Raw genomic sequence first — 23,186 nt, forward strand, 5'->3', positions numbered from 1 at the left:
CACTACTTCGTGTGCTTTAAACGAAAATCAAGTCCAGCCAATCGCTGTGAAGTATCGGGAAAGCTTTTTCATAAAATTGATTTTCACGTTCCTATAATATGTAATTTGGCTGGTCCAAACACAGTTTTAACACACAAAAGAAATTATTTCAAGCAGCAGAGGAATGCTCTAAATTGCAACGGTAATGCCGTAAAATTGAGAGGATACGTTGGCCGCTTCGAACACCAATGGCTTTCGCAAAAAAGATGGTGAAGTTCAAAGCCACCAACAGATGGCGCCACACCATTAGCTCTAATAATAAATTTAATTTTAAGGCACTTTCGCTGCCATTTCAAGACTAAATCCTGTCATCGTGAGTTCTTCACTTAATATAATATTTATTTTTCTTTCGACGTGCCGCAACCCCAAATCAATTTAGCCAATCGCTGTAGAAACGTTGGTAAATATTTTTCATGTTTGAAAAAGTAGTTTTTCACGCCAGCTCAACAAAAGACTGGTATCAGAAATTTCCAAAATCCTAAATTTCACCCTGATTTTCCGGGAAAATGGCCACGCACATACCAAAAAGTCAAAATGGTGCCGATCAAAAATTTTAAAGCTCTCGTGCGTGTTTCTCTATATCTGATGTCTAATTAAATCTTTGCAAAACTCAAAACAAACAAAATTGCAACGTCCAAAGGTTGAAGATCGAAATATTCCCGATTTTCCCATCGCGCCGCTGAAGCCAAACGGTACACGCAGTGCGAAGTGGTTGCAGCGGCAGCGGTGAGATGGCGTGCGCGTCTCTACCGGCACCGGAGGCGCCGTCAGTCAGAGCGGGAGTGCGACCAGCACGAACCACGAGCAGACCGACAGCAGGATGAGGATGGTGTTTTCGCCGGCGCTGCAGCCACAGCACCACCAGCAACAGCAGCAGTCGCAGTCGCAGTGCCGAGGCAGTGTTTTGGCACGAGTCAGCGCAGGACGACGCATGCCGGACATAGTGGCCGCGAGCAACTCGCTGGTGGACGAACGGGCGTGCAACAAACCCAAGGAAAGGGTGAGTCGGACAGCAGCCACCCCCTCGCCCCGACATGCATGCGTTCGAATGAGTCATCGCTGCCCGCACGGGGGGTGTGTAGGGGTGTGTTTTGATTTTATTTTCATTCGATGGATAGCTGCCAGTATGCATTTTTTAAATTATGTAAGGGCAGAAAAGAAGGGGTTTTAAAGGCCGATGAAGTGGGCGATAATCAGCTCTCGTATCGGCATTCTTGAACGCATTTCGTTATCAGTTAATTAGGTATATTGTCATGCTCCGTCACGTAGTTCTCAAGAAAAGGGAATTTTTTAAATTTAATTTCTCACTTTGAAAATGAAGGAAAACACAAAAATGTAAATTTATTTATGTACTGATTTAAATGGGTAATTGAATAATTAATTTTCGCCTTTAAACGGATAATAATGAGAATTAATTATTAAGGCTCGTTGCTCTTGTCTGCGATTTTCGTGCGAAATTCGTCGCTCGCACCCAGCGAACGAGCGCATTAATTCAAAGAATGGAAAGAATGAAAAGGTTTCGCTCCAGCGAAGCATGCTGTTGCCCCGCCAGATCGAAAAATAAAGATGCTGTCAGCCTTGCCTGCGCCTGCCAATGCACTCGCAAATCATCTGTCCTCCAACCCGTACGCTCCAAGTTTATTTACTCACTAAAAGCCTTTCCGATTTTTATATTTGCAATCAAATAGGAATTCAGTTTCAAAATAAGTCACTGCATCGCTCTGGTTGTGTCAAATTCGATCGTGTTTTTACGTGTCTGCGTCTCGAATTACTATCAAAATAATTTTTGTCGTCAAACAAGTGGCATTGTGTCGAATTTGTCAAAATTTTCATGCTAATTAAGCGACGAGCACTGGCCTCGTATTGTAAAATCACCATTTATTACAAATTTTTGGAAATTTTATCTCAAAATTCGCTCACCTTTGGATAGATCGCGATGAGAGGAATCTAAAATAACCAAAAAGATCGTTTATTTTTTCCAGAAATTTGGCTAATTCTGCAGTGTGCCGAGTTGACTTATATATCTAGAGGTGTCAGCCGCGAGATTTAAGGCGGCGGCTGGCGGGACCGGCTTAACCGAATATTTTCACCGGCGGCTCGTGGCTCGCGCGGCTGGCAACATTTTAAACGTCAAGTTTTTTATAGTGCTTTACCACCCGAAGGGCCGCAAGACATTTTGACCCTTTTTCACCGGCGGCTGGCACAGCTTAGCCAGATTCACGGCGGCTGGCGGCTGCCCACGTGACCCAAAATTTGCCAGCTGGCGCGGCGCTGCGCGGCTGGCTGACACATCTAATTAATTCCGAGTGAAATTTTGAATCAATCGAAATTTTACAATGGCCAATTGTGTTCTGAATCGCTTCGCGTGTGAAAAGCTCATTGGTTGCTCATTAGCAGGGCTCTTACTTTTTATTTCCAGCATCTGATATGTATCCCTCGGCTAAAAGTTTGCCTCTTTTTGCTCGGCTGGCCACTTTGCGTGCAAAACCTCCGTCATCGCAGTGCTCTCTGCCATGTGGTGAGAAAACAATGAAATGAACTGCGCTTTGTTGTTTCAACGCTTCAAATTTCACTCAGCCGCGGTGCGAATGAACACGTGCAATCACTTCTACGCCATGCAAATAAAATTCTGCACAACCACTCAATGAATTATTTATGAATGGAAAGGGATGTGCTAAAAATTGGCTTTTTGCTGGTGTCTTGGAAAAAATCAATCAATTTCTAACAGCTCAACGTTTAAATTATTTGATGAAAAATCCGCTCGTTTCTTTTCGGCTGCAAACGGCAAACATTCTGTTGTACACTTCTTAGAAAATATAGCTGTTTTTTATTAAAAAAAAAAACTATACAACTTTACACTGAAAAGCCAGTCTCTGTGAAAAGTGACCAGTAAGTCGCGGGATTTTAAAAAAGAAGGTGTGGCACGTGTCATTTTGCGCGGGAAAATAATAAAATATGGCTCTTTTTCAAGAAGAATTCCCAAGAATTTTGAAATTGAGGCGTAGTTCCCTAGAAAATTACAAAAAGGCGTGGCATGTGTTGAAAAGCGCGGGGAAATCGCAAAATATGACTTATCTTTTCTGAGAACTTGAAGGAATTTTAGAACGGGGACCTGGTTCCCTTTATTTTACAAAAGAAGGCGTGGCATCGTGGCATGGTGTCTTTAAACGCAGGAAAATCGTAAAATTTGACAGACCAGCAGGAATTTTTAAATTGAGGTACTTGGTAAATTTCAAAAGAAGGCGCCGCAAAGTGAAAGAAAATTGTAATATTTGACTTTTTTTATTAAATATCCAGGTTGTTAAATCCTGATTAAAATATAAATTTATTAGTTGTTTAAATAATTGGATTTTGAAACTTGTTAAAAACTTATTTGATGGCCATTTGACAGCGCATATCCGGTAGCAGAAAAAAAAATCAACGATGGGTTTTGCACGTCTCTGAAGAATTGACTGTTTCTCATGGCAAAGTTTCAATTCCATTTCAAAAATCAATTAATTTTACAATCCAAATTTAAAATTTTAAATGATTCAATGTTGCTTAGGGACAGTAAAATTGTTTATTTACTTTTCAAGAGTGATAAACAATTGGTAAATATTTTTTTTATTTAACCCAAACAGTCCATTTTTCGGTATAATCAGGTATAATGAAATCTAGAAAAAGATTTAGTATTCGCTTCAGATTAATTTGAAATGGCTTTCTGACACTTTCAGTTCCTCTTATCTTAAAAAGTTCAACAACTAAAAGAGAAAAAAGCTGAACAGTTTTATTGTTTTCGTCTGGGCTTGACGAATGAGTGGTTGAGTGCCTTCGAGTCAAATAAAGAGAACAATAATTCTTTGTAGTTTCTGTTGAGCGTTATTTCAACGTAAACTCGGCAATTTCAACAATTCAATTTGAATATCTGCTGAGAGCCACGGCAGCAGTGAGCAAATTCACAGCTTTGCACTGCTTTCGCAACAAACAAGTACTCAAACTCGTCTCTTTCGGGTGGGTGACTTTGATTAAAGGAAGCAGAAGCAACAGAATCACCGAGAATAAACTCCTTTCTGGTTTCCCGAGTGACGTGCACACTGAGTTGAAAGGAGAGTGTAGTGAACCTGGAGCGTGTCGCGCGGCGTCTCCTGTTTGTGCTCCCAGCCTCCGGAGCGCAGCGCTGCCAAGCGAAAAAAGGTTCATCCGCCTCACTGCCGGATTATTCGCAATTAGAATCGACCAGCTGTCGTCTGAAAGAGCAGCAAATCGGACAAAAAGCAACGGCATAATTGCTGCTGACGTGCGAGTTGAGCTTTTTGTCCGTGTTGCGAGCGAAAATTGTGCTGGTAACCCGAAACTCTCGGCCGCAGAGAGAGCATGCTAATGCTAATGCACCCGAATTAAGTCTAAAAGCCAGACAGAAGTGCCGAGAAGTGGTGCGTCTGCCAGCCTGGTGCATGATGTAACCGTTCGAGTCTGACTCACTGTTTCTTTTCTTCTTTAGAGGGCAACATGTTGCTTTGAACCCCAACACTCAGCACTTGAAACATAACTGGAAAAGTAAATTCAGTCTCGCGCGTGTTCAAAGGCGACACAAATTTGGTTCCCTCTATAAAGAAACATTTTGGGTGCTTATAAAGACAGCGACTTGTAACTTAACATCCGCATTATTGAGATTTCTGGTTTCCTCCGCTGTGTAGCTCTACCTTATTTGAACCATTTTTCCACTTAAAACCACTTAAATCGTCGACTTCCACGAGTTAAATTTTGGAAACATTACCAAGTTACAAAATTAATTTTAAAAAGAAGGCGTAGCACATGTTGCAAAGCTCAGGAAAATCGTTAAATTGGACGTTTTTACATAGAACTCACTGGAATTTTGGAATGGGGGCGTTGGGGGCGTTTGTTCCCCGGAAAATTATAAATAAAGGCGCAGCACCTGAAAATTCGACAGTTTCCTAAAAAAAATTGCAGGTGAAACAGGGACCTGGTTTTCAAAATAAAAAAAGTGTTAAATAGAAGCCATTATGGCACGTCTCGCAAAGTGCGGGAAATTTGAAGCTTTTACTGAGAACTTGTGGGAATTTTAAAATGGGGGCGTGATTTAAGATATATTTATTTATTTATTTATTTTATTTCTATCTGGAGTTCTCTGTTTCCTTATTTAAAGATATTATTTAACAACCATCAAGAATTTCCTATCCTTCTCATCTGTTGAAAAAATATCGGCTATTAGGCTTCCTTTATGAGCGTGAGTTATGCGCTTATCTCAGCTGAATGTGGTTTTTCCGCATTCGACAACAATACTTATAGTAATGAAAGGGCGCGGGCCATTACTTAACTAATCCACATGGCCGCTATAATTAATTTGCTTTGACTACACGAGGAACGAACACATAGTCAGATCCTTATCTCGAATAACTTCTGTGAAACAAACAGAAAGAGGGAAAGTTAACGCGCTGGGAGCATAGATAAACACTATACTGATGTTATCACCACGCTACACACGTGGTTAAGCTGCGAAGGAAATCTAAAAATTTATCTCTCGCCCGGTGAGTTCTACTGCAGTCAAGGGCCAAATTATCAGAGTTCACACAGTTGTTTTGTCAGGCTTTCAAAAACTTCAATATATACATATTTTTGTTAAACAAACGTCAGTTTTAAATATTCTGCAGCGGGTTTTAAAATTTTCGGCTTCTTACGTAGGGCGCAGGGTGTTAAATTCAAACTCAAATGGACGGTTATTTGCGAAAAAAGGCTCCGGACAGTCTTTGTGTCAATTACCCAGCCATTTGTCAAGCCCTGCAAAGTTTTTTTCGAGTGGGCATCAAGGGAAGAGCTAATAAGGCGCCACTAACTCACGCAATTCGCCTCAAGCACGTACTTACGCCGCCCTCTCATTCCTTTTGTTCATCTGCGTGAGAGGAAGTTTGCGTAAAAAAATGCATTCCCTGTTTTTGGCGCTGATCTCATTTAGTTTATTGTTGCACCTGGGCGCTGCCCCTGCCACCCTGCCACGACGGTGTCGTAAAAATGAAAATTGCCGGCGTCGTGCCGTCTGCGTGTGTCGCCCGCCGGCCGGCCGGCGCCGCCGAATCGATAGCCGAGGCGCCTTTGCCGGCTGCTGTCTGTTCCTCACCGTCGTCACCACACTCAGCGAATCGAGAACAATCGACCTTGAACCTGCCTCACACAAGTGAGTGGCCCCCGTCGGGTCTCGGGTGGTGGGTGATTATTTTTGCTCAACAATCGGGATGAAAAGTGGACGGTCGTTAGTCGCAACGGTCGCGCTTACGCGCACTTTTCCTGAGCGAGCTCTCGTGAATTATTTCTCTGCCCCAGATTAAAACAGGGTTCGCACAACTCTCCGTCAGGTTTAAAAAGAAATAAAAGAAAAAATTCCGCCAGAGCCACAAAATCAGGCAACGTGGAACAAAATCCATGGAAACGGTCATTATTAGGGTTGGGTCAGTATAACACCCCCAAAAACCCTTCAGTGCACTAGGGCAGATTAATCCGAGTCAAATGGTGGGCGCTTTTTCATTTCTGACACTTAGAAGCCAAGATTTGGTGTTTACAAAATTTTCCGAGTTTGCAAGGAAGTGCAAAAACGGGAAAAATGACCGCAAATGATTTGTTATGTTCTTTTTTCACCTTGATTTTGGTGTTCACTCGATTTTGTTTGACAAAAGGAATGCAATGGACCACAAGGAGGTGAGAATGAGAAATGGCGTTTGCAAATTGTCCAAATGAACAATTTCAATAATTTTCCCTCAGCACAAGCGTCGCGTTGACATTAACGATTTTCCGCAGGCTGGATCGACGCTGCTTGAATCGTGATTAAATTAGGTGAATGCAGTGCTGGCTGTATCCATGCCGCATATAAATTAAGTAAAACACCGTGCGGTGTTAGACGGTGGCGAGCAGAAATAATAATGCTGTTGCAGGTTTGTCTTTATTTCTCTCTTCTCCTATTCTTCTGCTTCTTCTGCGGCGGTGGCGGCGGCACGGCACCGTAAAATAAACACACGTGAAATTACACTCGCGTGTTCTTCGTTACTCGTTACACTGGGTAATTTCCTTGAGTTTCGACCCGCCACAATACACTGGCTGCCTGCTCCACTGCTCGGGCATGCACCAAACTCGCAAAGCTTTTTATGACAGACACATTGTCGCTGTTTCATGCGCGGTTAAAGCCATGAAAAAATAGAAAAAGAAAAATTGTGCTGTTTTGGCTCGATAAAATTGTCATTCACGACACCATTTAACTAATTATTCAAAAAATAAAATCTTGGTGAAAGCCTTTTTGAACAGATCGAAAATTGATGTTTGAATTAGCACTAGAAATTAAATATTTAACCGTGCCAAACGATTCCTGGGGTCGAATTAGGTTGGGCAGCCGTATCACTTAGGCGACAATTCGATAAACGTCAATTGATTAACGTTAAAACCGATACTTTGGCGGTTTTCGGTCTGACGTAACTAAGAAAACGAAATCAGAGAAGAAAGCGGATCTCTGATTGGTTCCTTGTCGCAGTGCTGGCAGCGCCACAGCGACAGCGAGTCAAGTGACAGCCAGCTTTTTGTAGTTTCCGCTGGCTTTCATTGTGGCGCTGCTGTCTCGCAACTTCCAATCAGAGAACCACTTCCATCTCTGATTGGTCGCCGGCGTTCTTATTCAAATGAAAAACCCGCCAAAGAAACGGTTTTTACATTTTCTTCGAATATCGGCACGTCGTGTCGAATTGTCGACCGAGTGATTCGACTTTCTAGCCTAATTCGACCCTCATTAGCACTGTCAAAAATGAAATTCCAGTGCTTCTTAGAGAAATAACCACGTTTCGAAGATTGTTCCTCATATCCTACAAAGGGTCCAAAAAGATGTAGGACGGTGACGGTTCTTATCACGTGCTTTGCTCTTTTTAATCAAGCTGCAATTCGACCCAGTGACGACGTAAGCTCGTTGCGTGGATTCCAATCAGCCGTGTCGTCGAATCGCAGGACGTCGTTCGTGGGGGGGTATTAAGTGTCCGGACGAACATAAAAATGTTTTCCGTGCTTGGCCAAACACGGATTAGTCCCAGCCAGGACGCATTATCGGCGCCTTATTATCGATCCGACCGATCTCGGATGTCAAATATGCATATCCATGTCAATCGCAGCCACGCCGCCGCCGCCGCTGCTGGGAGACAGACGTATGCCGCCTACGAGACCTAATTTCCCATCTTTGAATTGCACCGGACATGAGGCAGGGCTATATAAAGTGAGCTTCAATTTATTGTTTGCTCATTGGAAATAGTCAATCACTTATTCCTGCTATAAGAATTATAGTTTTTTCATATCGAAAATCACGTCCACTTGCAAACAGCAACCACAAAAGAGGGCGTAACTCACGGGAATTTTGAATGGGGGCTTGGTTAACTAGAAATTAAAAAGAATTGAGCGCGGAAAATTCGTAAAATGCGTCGTTCTTCACCTAAAATCCTGATTTACTGGTTTTCGAAATGCGTCTTCGTAGAAAATGTAAATAAACGTTTGGTCGTTCATACCATTGCGCATGGATATTTTATTTGCACCATCTCCGAGACTTTGGCATGAAACTTATCAGGATATTAGTTTTTATTGCGGTATTTTACGTTTTCTTCGCAGTCATAAAAGAGTGATCTCATCGGCTGCAGAGCACGAGTAAAAATTAAAATATCATTTTTAGTGCGCGTTATTGCTTCCTTCACTCCTCTATCGGTGTTATTTATCCTGCGATAAGAAGGGTAAACGTAAACATCCTGAGCACGCCTAAAAGATGCAGTCTTGAAGAGGAATAAAATTTCAAATTTAAAAAAAACGTGAGCTTTTAACAAATGCTATTGGCGAATAATTTCTAAATACAAAATAAAAGAAGAATTTGTGGCAAACCACATTAGAAATTTCTTTGATCGCATTTACGAGCTATCGAAGAGCAATCTAAGAAATGAAAAGAAAGTTGCCGTTCGTTCCTCTTTCAACGTGTACTTAAGCAAATTGCGCTAAATGCATGCGCGTAGAACAGGTCAAAACAAGAGTCTAACGAAGGAAAGGAAAAACGGAGCAAATTTGGCATCGCATCTCGCGTGCCGACAGCTTCCCGAATTTCTAGTCGGCTGTTCCGCTCGAGTTACGTTTCGCAATGTTGATTGATCACGCCGAGCAACGAGCCAAGAGCTGCACGGACCAAAATTAATCAGGTTCCGTTAGGGCACGTTGCAACTGGTGGAATAATTTAAATATAATTAGCCAGCAGCGGTGTGTCCGGCTGTTTGATTTGAAAACGAATCATCGCACGCTCGGTGCACTCGGCGGTGTGCGTATACGAATACGAACTGAGGAGTCAACGAACTCTTTTTTTCTCTCTCTCGCTCTCCGCACGCTGCTGCTGCTTGCTTGCTTTTTGGGCAGACGCGGCGCAACGGGGATGACTCACCCCTGGCTGCTGGTGCTTTCCCGAGAAAACACCCCGGAGCACTGCAGTATACGCGGAGGTGGGCGGAACTGCCAGCATCGCAGCCGCTCGTTAAACTTGCCCTTTTCGCGACGGGAATTCGCAATGAGCACTGCCAATTTCGCAGCCGGATTTTTTTTACGATTCGCAGCGTGCAAAAAGTAATTTCGTTTTAAGTGCGCGCGCGGGGTACTGTTATGAAGGGCGTGAAAAACTGAGAAGATGCGATCACGAATGTCCTGCTTAATTATCGCTGATCTTGAACAGTCAAAACAACATCATAATACAGTTGAAAACAACTTGCGCAAAATAATAGTCATCTTTACTATTAACTGAAAAATTAAACTGAAGTTTCATAGGAATAATCCAAAAATTTTCGGGGAATTTTCTAAATAACCTAGAAAAATTAAAACTCTAACAAGCCGTCACTTTTTTTTAAGAAACAATTTTCCCATAACACATTTCCATCTGAAATTTTGGAAAATTTGGAAGGAACACATCATTTGATTCATCTCGCTCAACAGTTTCCAAAAATATAAAGTTTTTAGACATCCAACTACTTTTCAAGCAATTTTGGCAGTTTGAATTTCGACCCAACCAAAACTATTCCTTTGCAGATTGTCACCTTTCGCAATGAACTAATTATTTATTAATTATAATGGGAACAAGAGAAATCGATGGCTTGCACAAGCACTGCGTAACTCGTATGACCGTTTTTCCCACGTGATTATTACATTTTGCGCGCTGCAGTGGTAATTGGAGAACGAAAATCGATGCCGACTTTGACTCGGCGGTGTCCATAATGTTGACATTGAACCGTTTCAAAACATTCGTGCGTGCATAATAATCTACGCGGCATATTATGGACGGCGCTGATATGCGTAATTGCCGTTAGGTAAATAGGCGGGTCGAATTTCGTTTCGGTTTGTTATATACCAATCGCGGTAAAACGAAGGAAATCTCATTCCATAATATCCTTGATAAATGTGAAGTAAACATCAATGTATCAATAAATCACCACACAGGTAAAAAATGATAATTCCGAGATTGTGGATAATTTTTTCTAGGAATTCGCTTGCAGCCTATTTAATTGCACTAATTTCACGCTTGGATCTTATTTTAATTAATGCTTTTCTGATTCAAATCTTGGAACTTAATCGTAGACCCATTTTATTCTATGCTACATTTTTCTACTGTTAAATTTTAATTAGTCTTAAAGATTTTAGATTTGTTGGCCAATGCATAACCCTTTGGGTTCAATTCAGGCCTAAATTTTTGAGAAAAATGACTTTTTAAATGGTATGGGGACTGCCTCCCTACTTGAAATCTAATTTATTTCACAAAAAAAGAGTCTCCCCGACAATCTGCCAAGAAAATATGGTCAAGTGTCGGAAATTTTGGATGAAATTGGAAATATTTGAATTTTAGTAGGGGCAAAGTCCTACTAGCTCACACATTTTAGAGCAAATATTTAAAACTAATAATTTGATCAACTTCTTGGTCCCCTGCATCAATCCACTCCAAAGCTAATTATCTGGATGGATTGATTTTTTTCATGGGATTTTGTGGAAAAATTTTTGTTGGTCTGAAATTTAGATTTAGATGGTAGATAAAACACGCCAACTCAACACACGTCAGTCCGTTGTTGAGTTCTTTTGGTCGCGCATCTATAAAAAAATGGAACGGAAATTATAACATATTTTACACGTTTTTAGTTCCCACAAATGAAAATAATTCACATTTTTTACCATAATATTTATGTATCTATTTCGTTCTTTCATGGTGAATTCCAACTTGTAAACAACCTCAATAAAGACAAATAATAACAAATTGCTGGTTAACTCCAATAATTCAGGTTGGAGGCATTTCATTTTATCCTGTTGCCGATACAATCAGCGAGAGCAGTCCCTTTGTGACTTTTTCGCTCAACTTTTCCGCTCTCGTGCATGACACAGCGGCGCATTTCTATTTTTTCCCCCTGGGGTAAGCGATGGCATATCGCACACACACACGGAACACACATCACACGCTACAACAATTATTATGAAATATCGTAAAACAATAAACTGCCAGTAAAAATTTGAAAACAAAGAGGGCACGAACGGTATAATGAACAATGCACGCGTGTATGTAACCCTAGATCGGTCTTTGATTTGACTAAAATTACGCTCCCACGGACGCGGAAACACAAGCCTTTCCAAGCGATACATATGAAAGTCCCCGATGGCACAGACTTTTTTGATTTACGCGCGCGCGAAACGCTGGATGAATTATTCACACAGCCCACTTTGATGCTGGGAAAACACACACACGAGAGACGCTTTTGCTGCTGAACATGCAGCAGTGTCCCTTTGAGAAACCTCATCTGCGGCGCACAACACCTGTTAAATTAACCTTTGAGATTTTGGTCTCTTTGTGTGTGTTTCTTTTCATTTCATCTCACCACTCGGCCAACTATATTATGTCTCAAAAACCTCGAAAGACGCGGGTTACTTTCATGTGGGATGGGAATCATAATCTGGAGGTAGAAAGCTGCAGCTCTGGATTTCACCAGTTAGATGATGAGCATCTCTTGACGAGGCTGATAACATCTCGCTTAAAACTCATGAATGATAATAATAAGCGTTTCAAGATTACTTAAGACTTCCTGATAATAATTTGAAAGTAATTTTGTTAAAGTGCACTATTGATTCTCATAAAATATAAATATTTTCCAAGCATAATTCGAAATCTACCTCTAGCAGGTACTAATTTAACACTAATTAAAAAATCAAGATTTAACACAAAATGGAAAGTACAAAAAATTAGCTTTGAAACCAAACATGCCGCTGGACACAAATAACCGTATTCCGCGAGTTGGTCGAGCGTTGGAAAAATTGCTGAATTCCCGAAACACTCATCTAGAGGGTTCTCTGAACACTGGAGTTGGCTTATCTCGCGGGTATTTTCAAATTGGGGCGTTTTTCCGGGAAATTAAATGAAAATACGGGGAAAGCGTTAAATTTGCTGTTTTATTTACTTAGATTTTCTGTTTGATCGATTTACTGATGTTGCATAAATTATCAAAATACGTCTGAGTGCTTTAAAACTTATAATTCGTGCTCGTTTGATGGCACATACATCAGTTTTGCACATCCTAAGCAATAAATTTCAAATTCACCATTTACTTAAAAAATGAAGTTTTTGAATTTAAGCCCTTAGTGTCCAAAGTTGCCAGGAGATGACGCCACCGGTTACTTGCTATTATAAGGCACGAAATCCTGCCACTGCGCATTCTTCTCTGAAAATACTTTTTTTTATGTGCGAAAAACAACAATCAGTCCAGCCAATCGCAGTGAAAGTGTCTGCAAAGAATATTTAATTGAAAAAAAAAATGATTTTACGTAAATCATTTTGGTGTTGAAACTTTTGCGTCCAAAATCGCAGTGGACGTGCGTTAAAATCTTAATTATTTTGTGCGGTGCCGTCTGTTGGCGGCTTCAAACAATAATTGCTCTCGCCAGTGGTGATTTTTATAAAGCAGGTGCAAGATTAAACTGTCTCCCAGCTTGAGCAGAAAGCACAAGATATACGGCATAAAACACGAAGGATTTGTGGTATTTTTCGTCTTTGTCATTAGATCGGCTGATATTCGGCGCCGCCGCAGCCGCCACGCACAAATCAACCGTAACAATAAAGACATCGCAGCTGATGAACAAACGAGGCAAAAGGGCGTAGTTCCGCGTTCGCATGCAATTCGTGATTCAACAGGATCAGCCTGAAAACTTTTTGTGCCCGTGAAGCCGCACGCACACGCAGGGAACAAAAAACGAAGTAACCTCGCGATAAAAATTATCGCCGAACGAAAGGCGACACTCTCGTGTCTCGGCATAGCCAGAGGTGACGCTTTTGACATACAATCTCAAACAAAGAAATAACCTGAGAAATCGAGACTCGTTTGAACAATCTCGGGCAGAAATAATATGCAAATGGGCCTGGAGGAAGCAGCGCGCATGGAATTTTGGCGTGACACAAACGCACAAGGTTGCGATGGATTTATTCATCCGTCGTGCAAGGCAATTAGATAGAGAAAAGCTTGCAGTGATTTCATTATCCGCTCTGGCTCGTTCTCTGAATGCGCATTCTGTGTTTCCAGCCCAATTATTGCGTCACCGGTCGGTGTGAGTGCGAGCGCCACTCCACCCGCGAAATGCTCATACCCACCCACCCACCAAGCCAGCCAGCCAGCCGCACGGCACGCCAAACGCGCTGAATGGGATGCTGCCTCTGCCGTGCTGCTCCAAAATCGATTGCAACTCGCCCTCGTGGCTCGCAAACAATCCGCCGCATTGCATTCCGCCAGCCACGTCTGCGTATTGGCTAAAAACGCCCTTTGCCAAAGGGGTTTTTGGCTCGAGGTCCCCATAAAAGTGAGGGGATAATGCGAGCTTTAAAATGCCCATTTAAAGATTTGCCAATTTAACACACGGTCCGAATTTCCGATTTTCATTTGGGCATCAAATAATCACGAATTACGTAATTTTAAGATTGCTTTCTTCACTTAAAAACGGCTCTGACCGATTACAAAGTCCAAAACCGTCTGAATATAACGGCCAAAAATTTAAAATTCACTTAAATGTATATATTTTATCTACAAAATAAGATCCTATTTGTATTGAAAAATAAAAACTATAAAAAGTTTTTTTTCAGGATTTTGAAAAATGCTCTCACGCCCAAATTTCAGCTCCTAACGGTCGGATTTTCAAAAACCACACACCACTAGACTATTCTAGACCTCCTCTACCTGAACGAGGTAGTTTAAGGTTTAATCCCTTCAAATCCTTTTTTGCACCCTAAAAATCGGTAAATTGTACAATTTTTGTTGTCGTTCGCACCTCTCTATATACCGAAATTAAGTGTGTATCGCCCTGAAACTACTACAGTACATCATGGAACGTGAAGACGAGTCGAGCAAAATGCAGTTTTAGTAAATACGACTCTTGTAAACCGAGATTTAGCTGTCGCAGTGTTATTGATTATGCAGGTCTTCACAAGAAAACACGTTTTATCCAAATCTAAGTTTCTAAAAGCATCAGATTTAATAAAAATTTGACTCTTCATAATCTCCCCTAGATAGCTGAAGCAGTCAAAATATGTCATCTATTTTTCAACCCCTAAAGGCCAACCCCATGCAGTGAGGTGCAAACGACAAAATATTTGTAAAATTTTACGCATATTTTTTGTGCAAGTAGGAGGTTCAAGGGTTGGCACCCGACATTCTAGATAAGGTTATTGAGACTAGTCTAGTTGTGTGCGGTTTTTCAAAATCCGATCGACAGTTAAATCTGAGATTTAAACCGTTTTTTGGAGGACGCAAATAATACTACACGGTCTTATTTTAAATAACAAAATTCTGCATCGTCGACTACCGCAATACACGATTTTAACGGCGTTTCTAAGTTATCTGCATTCTTTTAAGGCAAGGCAAATTTAACCTATTAATATTCAGTACGTACAACAATTGCATTCATATTCAAAGTAGGATGATTGCAATCTATTGCAAAACTTGACTATTTGCGGAAAACAAACCGAAAATTCCCCGTGCGGCCGCCATACCAATTTCTGAGCATGACGCATTATTTCCAATTCCAATTATTATATTCTTGTGATATTGTATTTTGTAGAAAAGCGTTTAATTTGATTATTTGTTTTTCACTTTTAGTTGTGAGAGTTTTGCTGTTTTAGACACCAGAAGGCATGACCAACCTGCAGGTATCTGTCCATTTTATTTTTTGTTCTGTGTTGAGATTTGTGCTGTACGTTGTCCCGTGTGCTGGTTTATTTTTTGTCCACCCTCTCTTCCAGCTGGCATTCCGAGGGGTCCGCAGCTCCAAGTTCCGCCATGTGTACGGTCAGCCTGTGCGAAGGGAGCGCAGCTACGACAACATCAAAATCACGCGCAATGCGCACGACGCGCTTTTCTGCGCCGTGAACCCAAAATTCGTGGCCATTGTCACAGAGGTTGCCGGCGGAGGAGCCTTTGTTGTCCTCCCCCTTTCTCAGGTGACCTCAGCATTTATTCCAAATTAAACCAATTTAATTATAGGAATATCGGTCATTCTTGACAGCTTCAATCGATTACTGAGGGTCAAATTGGGTTAGACAGCCGCATTTGGTGGTTTTTCGTGTCTAATTAGACCCTTAAGAACCGATTGGCAGTGTCAAAATAAAGTTGCAGTGCTAATTTAACGTGTATTGTGGCCGCAAAATTTCAGACTGGCCGTCAGGAGTTCAACGCAGGCCGGGTTGTTGGACACTCTGGACCTGTTCTGGACGTCAAATGGGACCCTTTCAACGACAACATTATCGCTTCAGCTTCGGAAGACTGTTCGGTGAGTGCTTTTTGCTTTTCAGATAAATCTAAGGATTCGACCCTTAAATTTTTTTATTTGACAATTTTAGCGATTTACCCAAACTAAAAATCTCAAAGTTTAGGTTTGGATTTAGGTTTATGCACATACCTAATGAATGAACAAAAAATTGCTTCAAAATTCTCATGTTTGGAGCTTCAGAACTCTTTTTTTGTTGCATTAAACCAGAAGAAATTTTTCGCCAAAATATTTATCTCATGAGTTTGTAGAGGAAAATTTATTAGGGTTCATAAGTGAAGAAATTTCAAAGAAATTAAGAATCAAGGACTGCACCATACTAGAACGAGTGTGGGGAAGCAGTATTTTTAATTCAATTAATTTCGCAAAAGTCAAAATCACAAAATTATCTCACTTTGTAGTACAAAATTTATTGCGTGTCCATTTCTCATTGGCTAAGTCCATCACGTTTGCACTACAACTGATCTCCGGCCGACGCTGGAGCTTTCTTTGAGTCACTTAAGCCGTACAAGTCTTTTAACCCGCTCTTCTCCTTTTTGTACACGGCCAGTTCGTCCTTGAACTGTTCAAAGAGCGTTTTGAGCTGATCCAGTTTGTCCTTGAGCTTCTGCTTTTGGAGCCTGACGATGGGGCCAAAGGTGGAAGGGTAGTCACCCGACTCCATGCCGTGCAGCTGCACGCCCAGGTACTCGAGCTCCAATTTGCCTTTCATCACGGCGGCAGTCAGTTTTTCTCTTCGCATTTCCAGGATGCGAATTTTTTCACTTGCGCGCATCGACTTTACAAGCGCTCTTTGTTTATCGATGCGACGACGTTTGTTGTTGTTGAAAGTCTTAAACTCCTGAAAATCAAATCAAATTCAAGTGAGTCTCAAATTAAAAATGTAGAACCTGGTGTCGAGTGCAAATCGACCATTTTCTTCCAAGTGAACAGCCTATTTTCATGCCAGCGATTATTTTGTACATATAGAGAAACAAAAAGGCTTCAAACCTCCCAAGGAACTTTCTGTCGGGCAGCAATAGAGGAGGTCACCGAATTTTGAGGGGCAGGGTTGGTTGAAGGCACGGTCGGCTCAGCTGCAGCTGGCGCCGTACTTTGTGCGGCAGCTGTTGGTTGGGTCGGTTGGGGGGTTCGGCTGATGACAGTCTCGTTGGGACGAATATACATGTTGAGGTTGGGCACCGGTGGGTCCTCCGAGTCACGGACCACCATGAGAAGTCTGTTAACATTGCCCATCCTTGGCGGCTGGCCATCCCCCCTTTCCTCGAGGCGCTGAACCGAAAGAATGGGCACCAACCGGACCTGGTTTGGTGCGTTCGCTCTCTGGAGAAAGAAAATCACATAATACATACACTTTCCAGGAAATAATTTTAAATGTACACTCACCATCAGTAGGGGTCTCAGTGGTCGATGCAGCAGTTCCTCAACTTCTTCGTCCATGCCGCTGGCTTTTAAGTGACCACGAATTCTGCGTGTGGCGCGAAATGCTGGAGAAAAAGGGCAAATTAGTGTTGATAAACGGGAAAAATTAAAGCCGGTTACTTTTGGTTTGAGAGCTGCCGTAGATGTAAACATTCAAGCGCCGTGGTCACGTTCTGTCAGTTTCGGAAACTCTACTGAATTCTGTTTGCTGTTTGAGGCGTCAGGTGATTGGATTGGCTCTTTGTAATAGTTTGTTTGCTCACCGCTAGAGGCCAGTGTTCCCCTGATGGTAAAATAGGCAGGCAATGGATGGGGGAGTGGGGGTAAGGCGGGAGGGAATCTTGGAGCTGGGAATGAACGAGATTCATAACATTATCTTGTTCTGCAGCTCCTGAAATCTTTTGACAAAACTTCCATCACATATGTATTATTAATTTTCTTGCTATGCAGACCAAATTAATCAAACCAACAGTTCTTCAACTCGAGGGTAGTGAATTTTAGACGAGTTTTTCTCAGTGTAATGTGATTATTGTAGCAAAATACCCAAAATACTTCAGTTTCGCCATGATAACATAATCCTAATATAGGTCGCTCACTGCCCAGTTGCCTCTTGGCACGGGTCTTAAGATTTCGATGAAATTTGGTGGATGTGTTGCCTTATAGTGAACCTGTGAATATACGGTCAAAATACAAAAAATTGCATAAATATTTTATAGGGGCTCAAAGATTGCTACGTTCGCGTGATTTTAAATAAAGGTGAATTTTTTACTTTAGTTGTGAGTGAGATGAATTGAAAAAAATTGGCGTTATAATTTAAACGCCAAGCAACTTGGCCAGGTTGAAAAACTGCCTAAGACAAGAGGTCAAGGTCCTTAAAATCAGTTCAAATATTTCAAAAAATTACTGGAATTTTTTAGGTCGTTCCTCATTTTTAGATAGTATTTCTAATTAAGGTAAAAAATATTTTCACAAATTGTATTTTTCAAAGAATAATTGTGCCTTTTAAGAACTTATTTCTTATCTCATTATTTGTTAATAAGAAAATCTCGCACTTTTTATTTCTTACGTCATGTTTTTTTTTTTAATTTCAGGTGAAGCTGTGGCACATCAAGGACGAAGGTTTTTCCGACCACCTTGAGGACTGGTTGGCCGAGCTGAGAGGCCACCGGCGACGCGTCACACAGGTTTTACATGCCCAGATCGTTCGGCAGTTTGTATATCAACCTGTTTTGCCAGATTGAGTGGCACCCGGTGGCGCAGTCGGTCTTGTTCAGCGCCGGAGCCGATGGTTTGGTGGTCGTGTGGACAGTGGCCAACGGAGGGGCCATCCTCAACGTCATCGACTGCCACCCAGAGGCCATCCAGTGCCTCTCTTTGAACCGCGATGGAAGTCTTATTGCCACCACTTGTCGAGACAGAAAGCTGAGGTATAATTTGAAAAAAAAAAAATCAATTTTTTTTAAATATAATTCTGCTCTCAGAGTGATTGAGCCGAGGACGGGTGCTGTGGTGTCATCTGGCGAGTGCCACGAAGGCATCAAACCGTGCAAAGTAGTTTTCCTCGGCGATTCCGGCCGGCTTCTCACCACCGGATTTTCGAGACACTCGGATAGACAGTATGCCGTTTGGGACCAAGACGACTTAAGCGAGCCTCTGACCAAGGAAATCATCGATTCATCTTCAGGCGTGCTTTTCCCTTACTACGACCACGACACTCAGATCGTATACCTTGCCGGAAAAGTGAGATAATATAGTGTTTCAATCATTAATAAATTCATATTTACGGGTTTTGGAAAACTTTGATAAGACTGTATTGCACTTCACGTGTGGTAATTTAAAAAAATGATGCGTGATTTGGATTCTTTTCGCCATGCCTGATCGAACTGACACCAAATTTGATGTCCTAGGTCGAGGTCAAAGGTCTCTTTTATTAATTTTATGTTCTAATATTGAAATTCCGGAATTTTAAAAGTTTACCTTAAATTTATCCCATGGTATGCGTGATATTGCGTGAAAATTTCATAGTTTTATTTAGCTATGAAAAATTTCCACTAAAAAACTCGAAACCCCCCGAATATTTCTACTTTTTCGTGTTTTGCATTCATTTGTTCTCGGATTCGAACCATCAGGAATGCAAAAACTAGCCACCGTTAAACTTGTCTCGGCCTTTCCCTCATCAGCCAAAGGGTTAAGGAGGTTCTTTGCCTACCCTTTACCCCAAAAATTGCTATATTTCTACCCCCTTGAAAAAAGTAAAAAGTTTTGGATTTTTTATTAATGATATTGTGGGACTGCTTTAATATTGAAATAAGGAATGGGAGTTTTGGATAGTTTAAAACATTTTCAAGCCCTGAGAAAGAACATTTTTGCTACTTTTGTGGTAGGAGTGTCCAAAGGGGTGAACCCTTTAGCTGGTCAGGGGAGATCAATAGGAGTCTAAAGGTGGGTAGTTTTTGCAATGGAGTTGCCAATATTTGCAAACTGGAAAAAAGTACGGAAATTCGTGTTTTTCAAAATTAACAGTGGTGAGACCTTTTAGGTCACCAAATTTCGATTTGGCTTGGCGAGAGGAATCCAAGGCACATTTTGTTTTTTAAATTGCACCGGGAGTAGAGGAGATTTCAAAAGGTCGTCTCTAAAATTGTCTCGTATAACCTGAAAAATTAATATTTTATTGGCCTGATGCTTATTTTGTCCTCTTACCCGTGGCATTTTTTATTCGATAGGCATTGATCGTCATTTAATTAAACACTGAACCCAAAATAAAAATAATTCCTAGGGTGATGGCAACATCCGCTACTACGAAGTGACCCCAAACGCGCCGTACCTGCATTACCTGAACCAGTTTCTGTCCGGCTACCCTCAAAGGGGTCTGGGCGTGATGCCAAAGCGCGGCCTGGACGTGCGTCAGTGCGAAATCTTTCGGTTCTACAAGCTGCACGCGACGAAAAACCTGTGCGAGCCCGTCTCGATGATTGTGCCTCGAAAAGTAAGTTCTGTAAGTGTGCACTCGTTTCGTTTCGTCCGCTTTTCGTTTCTGCTTTTACATTCGAGGGGTCGGGATGCCGGAATTCTTTCAAATGACGCCTCTGTTTGTTCCAACAGAGCGAGCAGTTCCAAGAGGACTTGTTCCCTGACACCGCAGCTGCCAAACCGGGTCTCACGGCCGACGAATGGGCGTCGGGCAGGAACAAGCAGCCCATTTTGATGTCCATGAAGACTGGAGACGTCAAGGGAGGGCCCGTGCAGCACACGCAGAATAACAAGGTGTCGCCGAGTAAAAATAACAAGAAGCCTGTTCTTGAGGAGAAGACTAACTCGGCCAACAACGTAATTTCCAACAACAAAAAGAAATTCGCATTCCTCTCACAAGAGACCATTCCCGACTATAGACCAATTGAGGTGAGATCATGCTGCCTTTATTTTCGTTTTGAAATGTAGTAAACCGTTTTTGAATTTCCACTCCAAAGAAGGAAAGATTTAATTCAAGTACAAACAAGTCCAGTTGATTCTGGATAACTTATTTTCTGCTTGAAATAAACTGCATTTTCAACGCATTGTTGGCATGGGGGTATTGGTATACTCAGAATTGGCCGAAATTTGTTGGAGCAGGGGTTGAATTGAATTTCTCAAGAGGTCTCAGCCACGCCAACCGCTGGTGAAAAGAGTAAAAAATTAAAAAGTGCAGGAGAAAAAAACATTAGATTGACATTTGATATTGTCAGCCGCCGGTAAAAATGGCCAGCGGCCACCGGGTAAAAAATTTGGCTGATTGTAAGCTAGTCCCACCAGCCGCCGCCGTAAATCTCGCGGCTGATACCTCTGTGTTTCTCGAAGCGAAAGAACGCTCGCTTTTGACCAAATTGTTTATCTAAAATATTCCGCCCCCGGGAGACAGCTAGGGGGTGGGTCTCAGCCCCCAACCATGACCTTGATAAGAAAAATTATCCATGAGATCAATCTAATTAGGGTCAAATCCCTTCAAAATCTGCACAATAATGGACTTAAAAAAAAACTTGATTTTTGCCAAAAAAAACATGTTTTTTTATTGGTGCTTTGATTTTCTCGATTTTCTCAAAAAATAAATGAATAAATAATAATAAAATAAAATAAAAAAGCCCATCACCAATATATTATGATATGTTGTTGCCAGGTGTGGGCCCTTTTTGGTTGAAATTTTTTTCCAGATTTTTTTGTCATTTTAAACACCATTTTTTATTTTCCCAATCTAAACAAGTTGAAAATTTTCGAACAAATAAACTATCCTTTTTCAAAAACCGCAATCTTTGGGCCCGTGTAAAACGGGCGATTTTACGGATTTTATTTTATTATACCCTCAACCAAATTTCGCCCAAATCGGAGAACCCATGCCGACAGAATGTTCGTTTCAAATCCCCGAAAAATTAAAAATATAAACTGAAATTCACAGCCCTACAAAATGATGAAACTGGACGCTGTTTATACCACTGGTGGCTTGTTGGATGACATTGTAAACTTGTGTAGGGTCGGTGGACGATACTGGTTGGCGGCGCAGGTTTCAGTGTCGTCAGGGCCACCCTGGCCGTGCTGCTGCATGTTGTCCATTTCTTGATCCGCCCTGGTCCGCCACTTTTGGCCCAAAATGATCAACACCTAATCACTTTCTTTAACAGGGTTTGTCGTTTTTCTGTTGCAACAAACAGCTTGGAAAATAATTGCGCCAGATAACAATAATTCATCTTTGCATATAAAATTCTTAGCTTTAGATTCCCAAGAGGTAAATTGTAAATATAGTATATAAAATACTCAATTCATATGTTCTGCTATGATTTGCTTTGCCCGCTTTTGTCTTTTTGTCGCAACGCAGATTTTAACTTTTCATTTCCTCTCAAGAAGATGCGGGATAACGAAAAGCACAAGGAAAACGAGGAGATGAACGAGAAAAGCCAAAAAACGAGCCAAAACGCCAGGTTCCAGCAGATCCAACAAATGTTTGGCAGCAAACCAAACAGCAACTCCATTTTGGTACCTTTTGCGCAGAGGGAAGGTTTCAAAGAAAAGAAAAGCATTTTCTTGCAGAAGGACCAAAGCATCATGGAAGCGCTTCAGCCAGAAAAGGAAGTCCTTATCATCGACGCGCCCAAGGGGGAGCTTGAGGTGATTTTCATTCAAATATTTAAAAAAAAACAGCTGAGTGCTTCGATTAAAAATGTGTAAAATGAAATAATTGTTGCTGAAATTAACTGATTTTGTTTTCAGCTGAGGAAAGAGTTTCTGCTGAAGTGCGAAGAGGTGGTGCGACTGAAACAGCAAATCGCATCCAGAGACAAGATCATCAAGGAGCTCGAGTCGAAAGTGCACCAACTGAAACTCGCCAAGCTGATCAACTAAAATCTGAAATTACAAACAAAAATATTGCATGTTGCTAGATGATTACAATCATCCAAACTATGAAACCACCAGAGTCGAAGGAATTTCGCTGCCTGTATCCTCACCTTAAGAAAATTGCCTTTTGAACAATTTTTATTTTTTTTCCATTGCTAAGTTTAATTTGTGATGAGCATGTTCGTATTGTATAGGCACACTGCTTCCATGAAATGGCATTTATAGTGAAATCCGGGAATCCTATTTTACTTTTACATATTATAGAGAGCGCACATTATCAGAATTTTGGATAATTTTTTGTAACAATGGATGATGACTTTTATTATATATATAACGATCTAATTGACATGAATAGAATTATTTATAGCTCGTCTTTATTGTATTTTTAAGATCACAAACGATGTGCTTGATAGCAGCTTGTGTATTCTATGTGAAAAGCTTCAAGCTTATTATATAAATTGTGCCGACAAACTAACCCGTGTTTCTGTTACAAAAAAATTATCCCTCAGGAAAATAACTAGTATTTTATAAAAAAAATTTAA

General features: G+C 41.2%; 2 protein-coding genes across 8 annotated transcripts; one reads left to right on the forward strand and one right to left on the reverse strand.

Annotated features, from left to right (window-relative positions):
• Positions 1 to 840: 840 nt before the first annotated feature.
• On the forward strand, positions 841 to 23,115 carry LOC135935386 (coronin-2B-like). Of its 7 annotated transcripts, none has more exons than XM_065477664.1 (11): positions 842 to 1,039; positions 15,335 to 15,532; positions 15,745 to 15,861; positions 18,372 to 18,464; positions 18,517 to 18,707; positions 18,762 to 19,020; positions 20,060 to 20,278; positions 20,386 to 20,682; positions 22,153 to 22,284; positions 22,339 to 22,416; positions 22,519 to 23,115. In XM_065477664.1, the coding sequence occupies exons 1-11, from the start codon at positions 860 to 862 to the stop codon at positions 22,648 to 22,650; spliced, it is 1,896 nt and encodes a 631-aa protein (XP_065333736.1). In that variant the 5' UTR covers positions 842 to 859; the 3' UTR covers positions 22,651 to 23,115. The 7 variants fall into 7 exon arrangements, with proteins under 7 accessions (XP_065333731.1, XP_065333735.1, XP_065333736.1 ...); XM_065477665.1 differs by having other exon boundaries at positions 843 to 1,039; positions 22,156 to 22,284; XM_065477666.1 differs by adding an exon at positions 15,192 to 15,241 and having other exon boundaries at positions 898 to 1,039; positions 22,153 to 22,416.
• LOC135935674 (uncharacterized) lies at positions 16,154 to 17,498 on the reverse strand. Its single transcript, XM_065478169.1, has 4 exons — positions 17,401 to 17,498; positions 17,245 to 17,345; positions 16,849 to 17,181; positions 16,154 to 16,699 (listed from the first exon to the last, which is right to left on the reverse strand). Exons 2-4 carry the CDS (start codon positions 17,296 to 17,298, stop codon positions 16,313 to 16,315), a joined length of 774 nt encoding a protein of 257 aa, XP_065334241.1. The 5' UTR covers positions 17,299 to 17,345; positions 17,401 to 17,498; the 3' UTR covers positions 16,154 to 16,312.
• Positions 23,116 to 23,186: the final 71 nt, after the last annotated feature.

This window comes from Cloeon dipterum, chromosome 2 (genome assembly GCF_949628265.1).
Source record: "Cloeon dipterum chromosome 2, ieCloDipt1.1, whole genome shotgun sequence".
Classification (NCBI taxonomy): domain Eukaryota; kingdom Metazoa; phylum Arthropoda; class Insecta; order Ephemeroptera; family Baetidae; genus Cloeon; species Cloeon dipterum.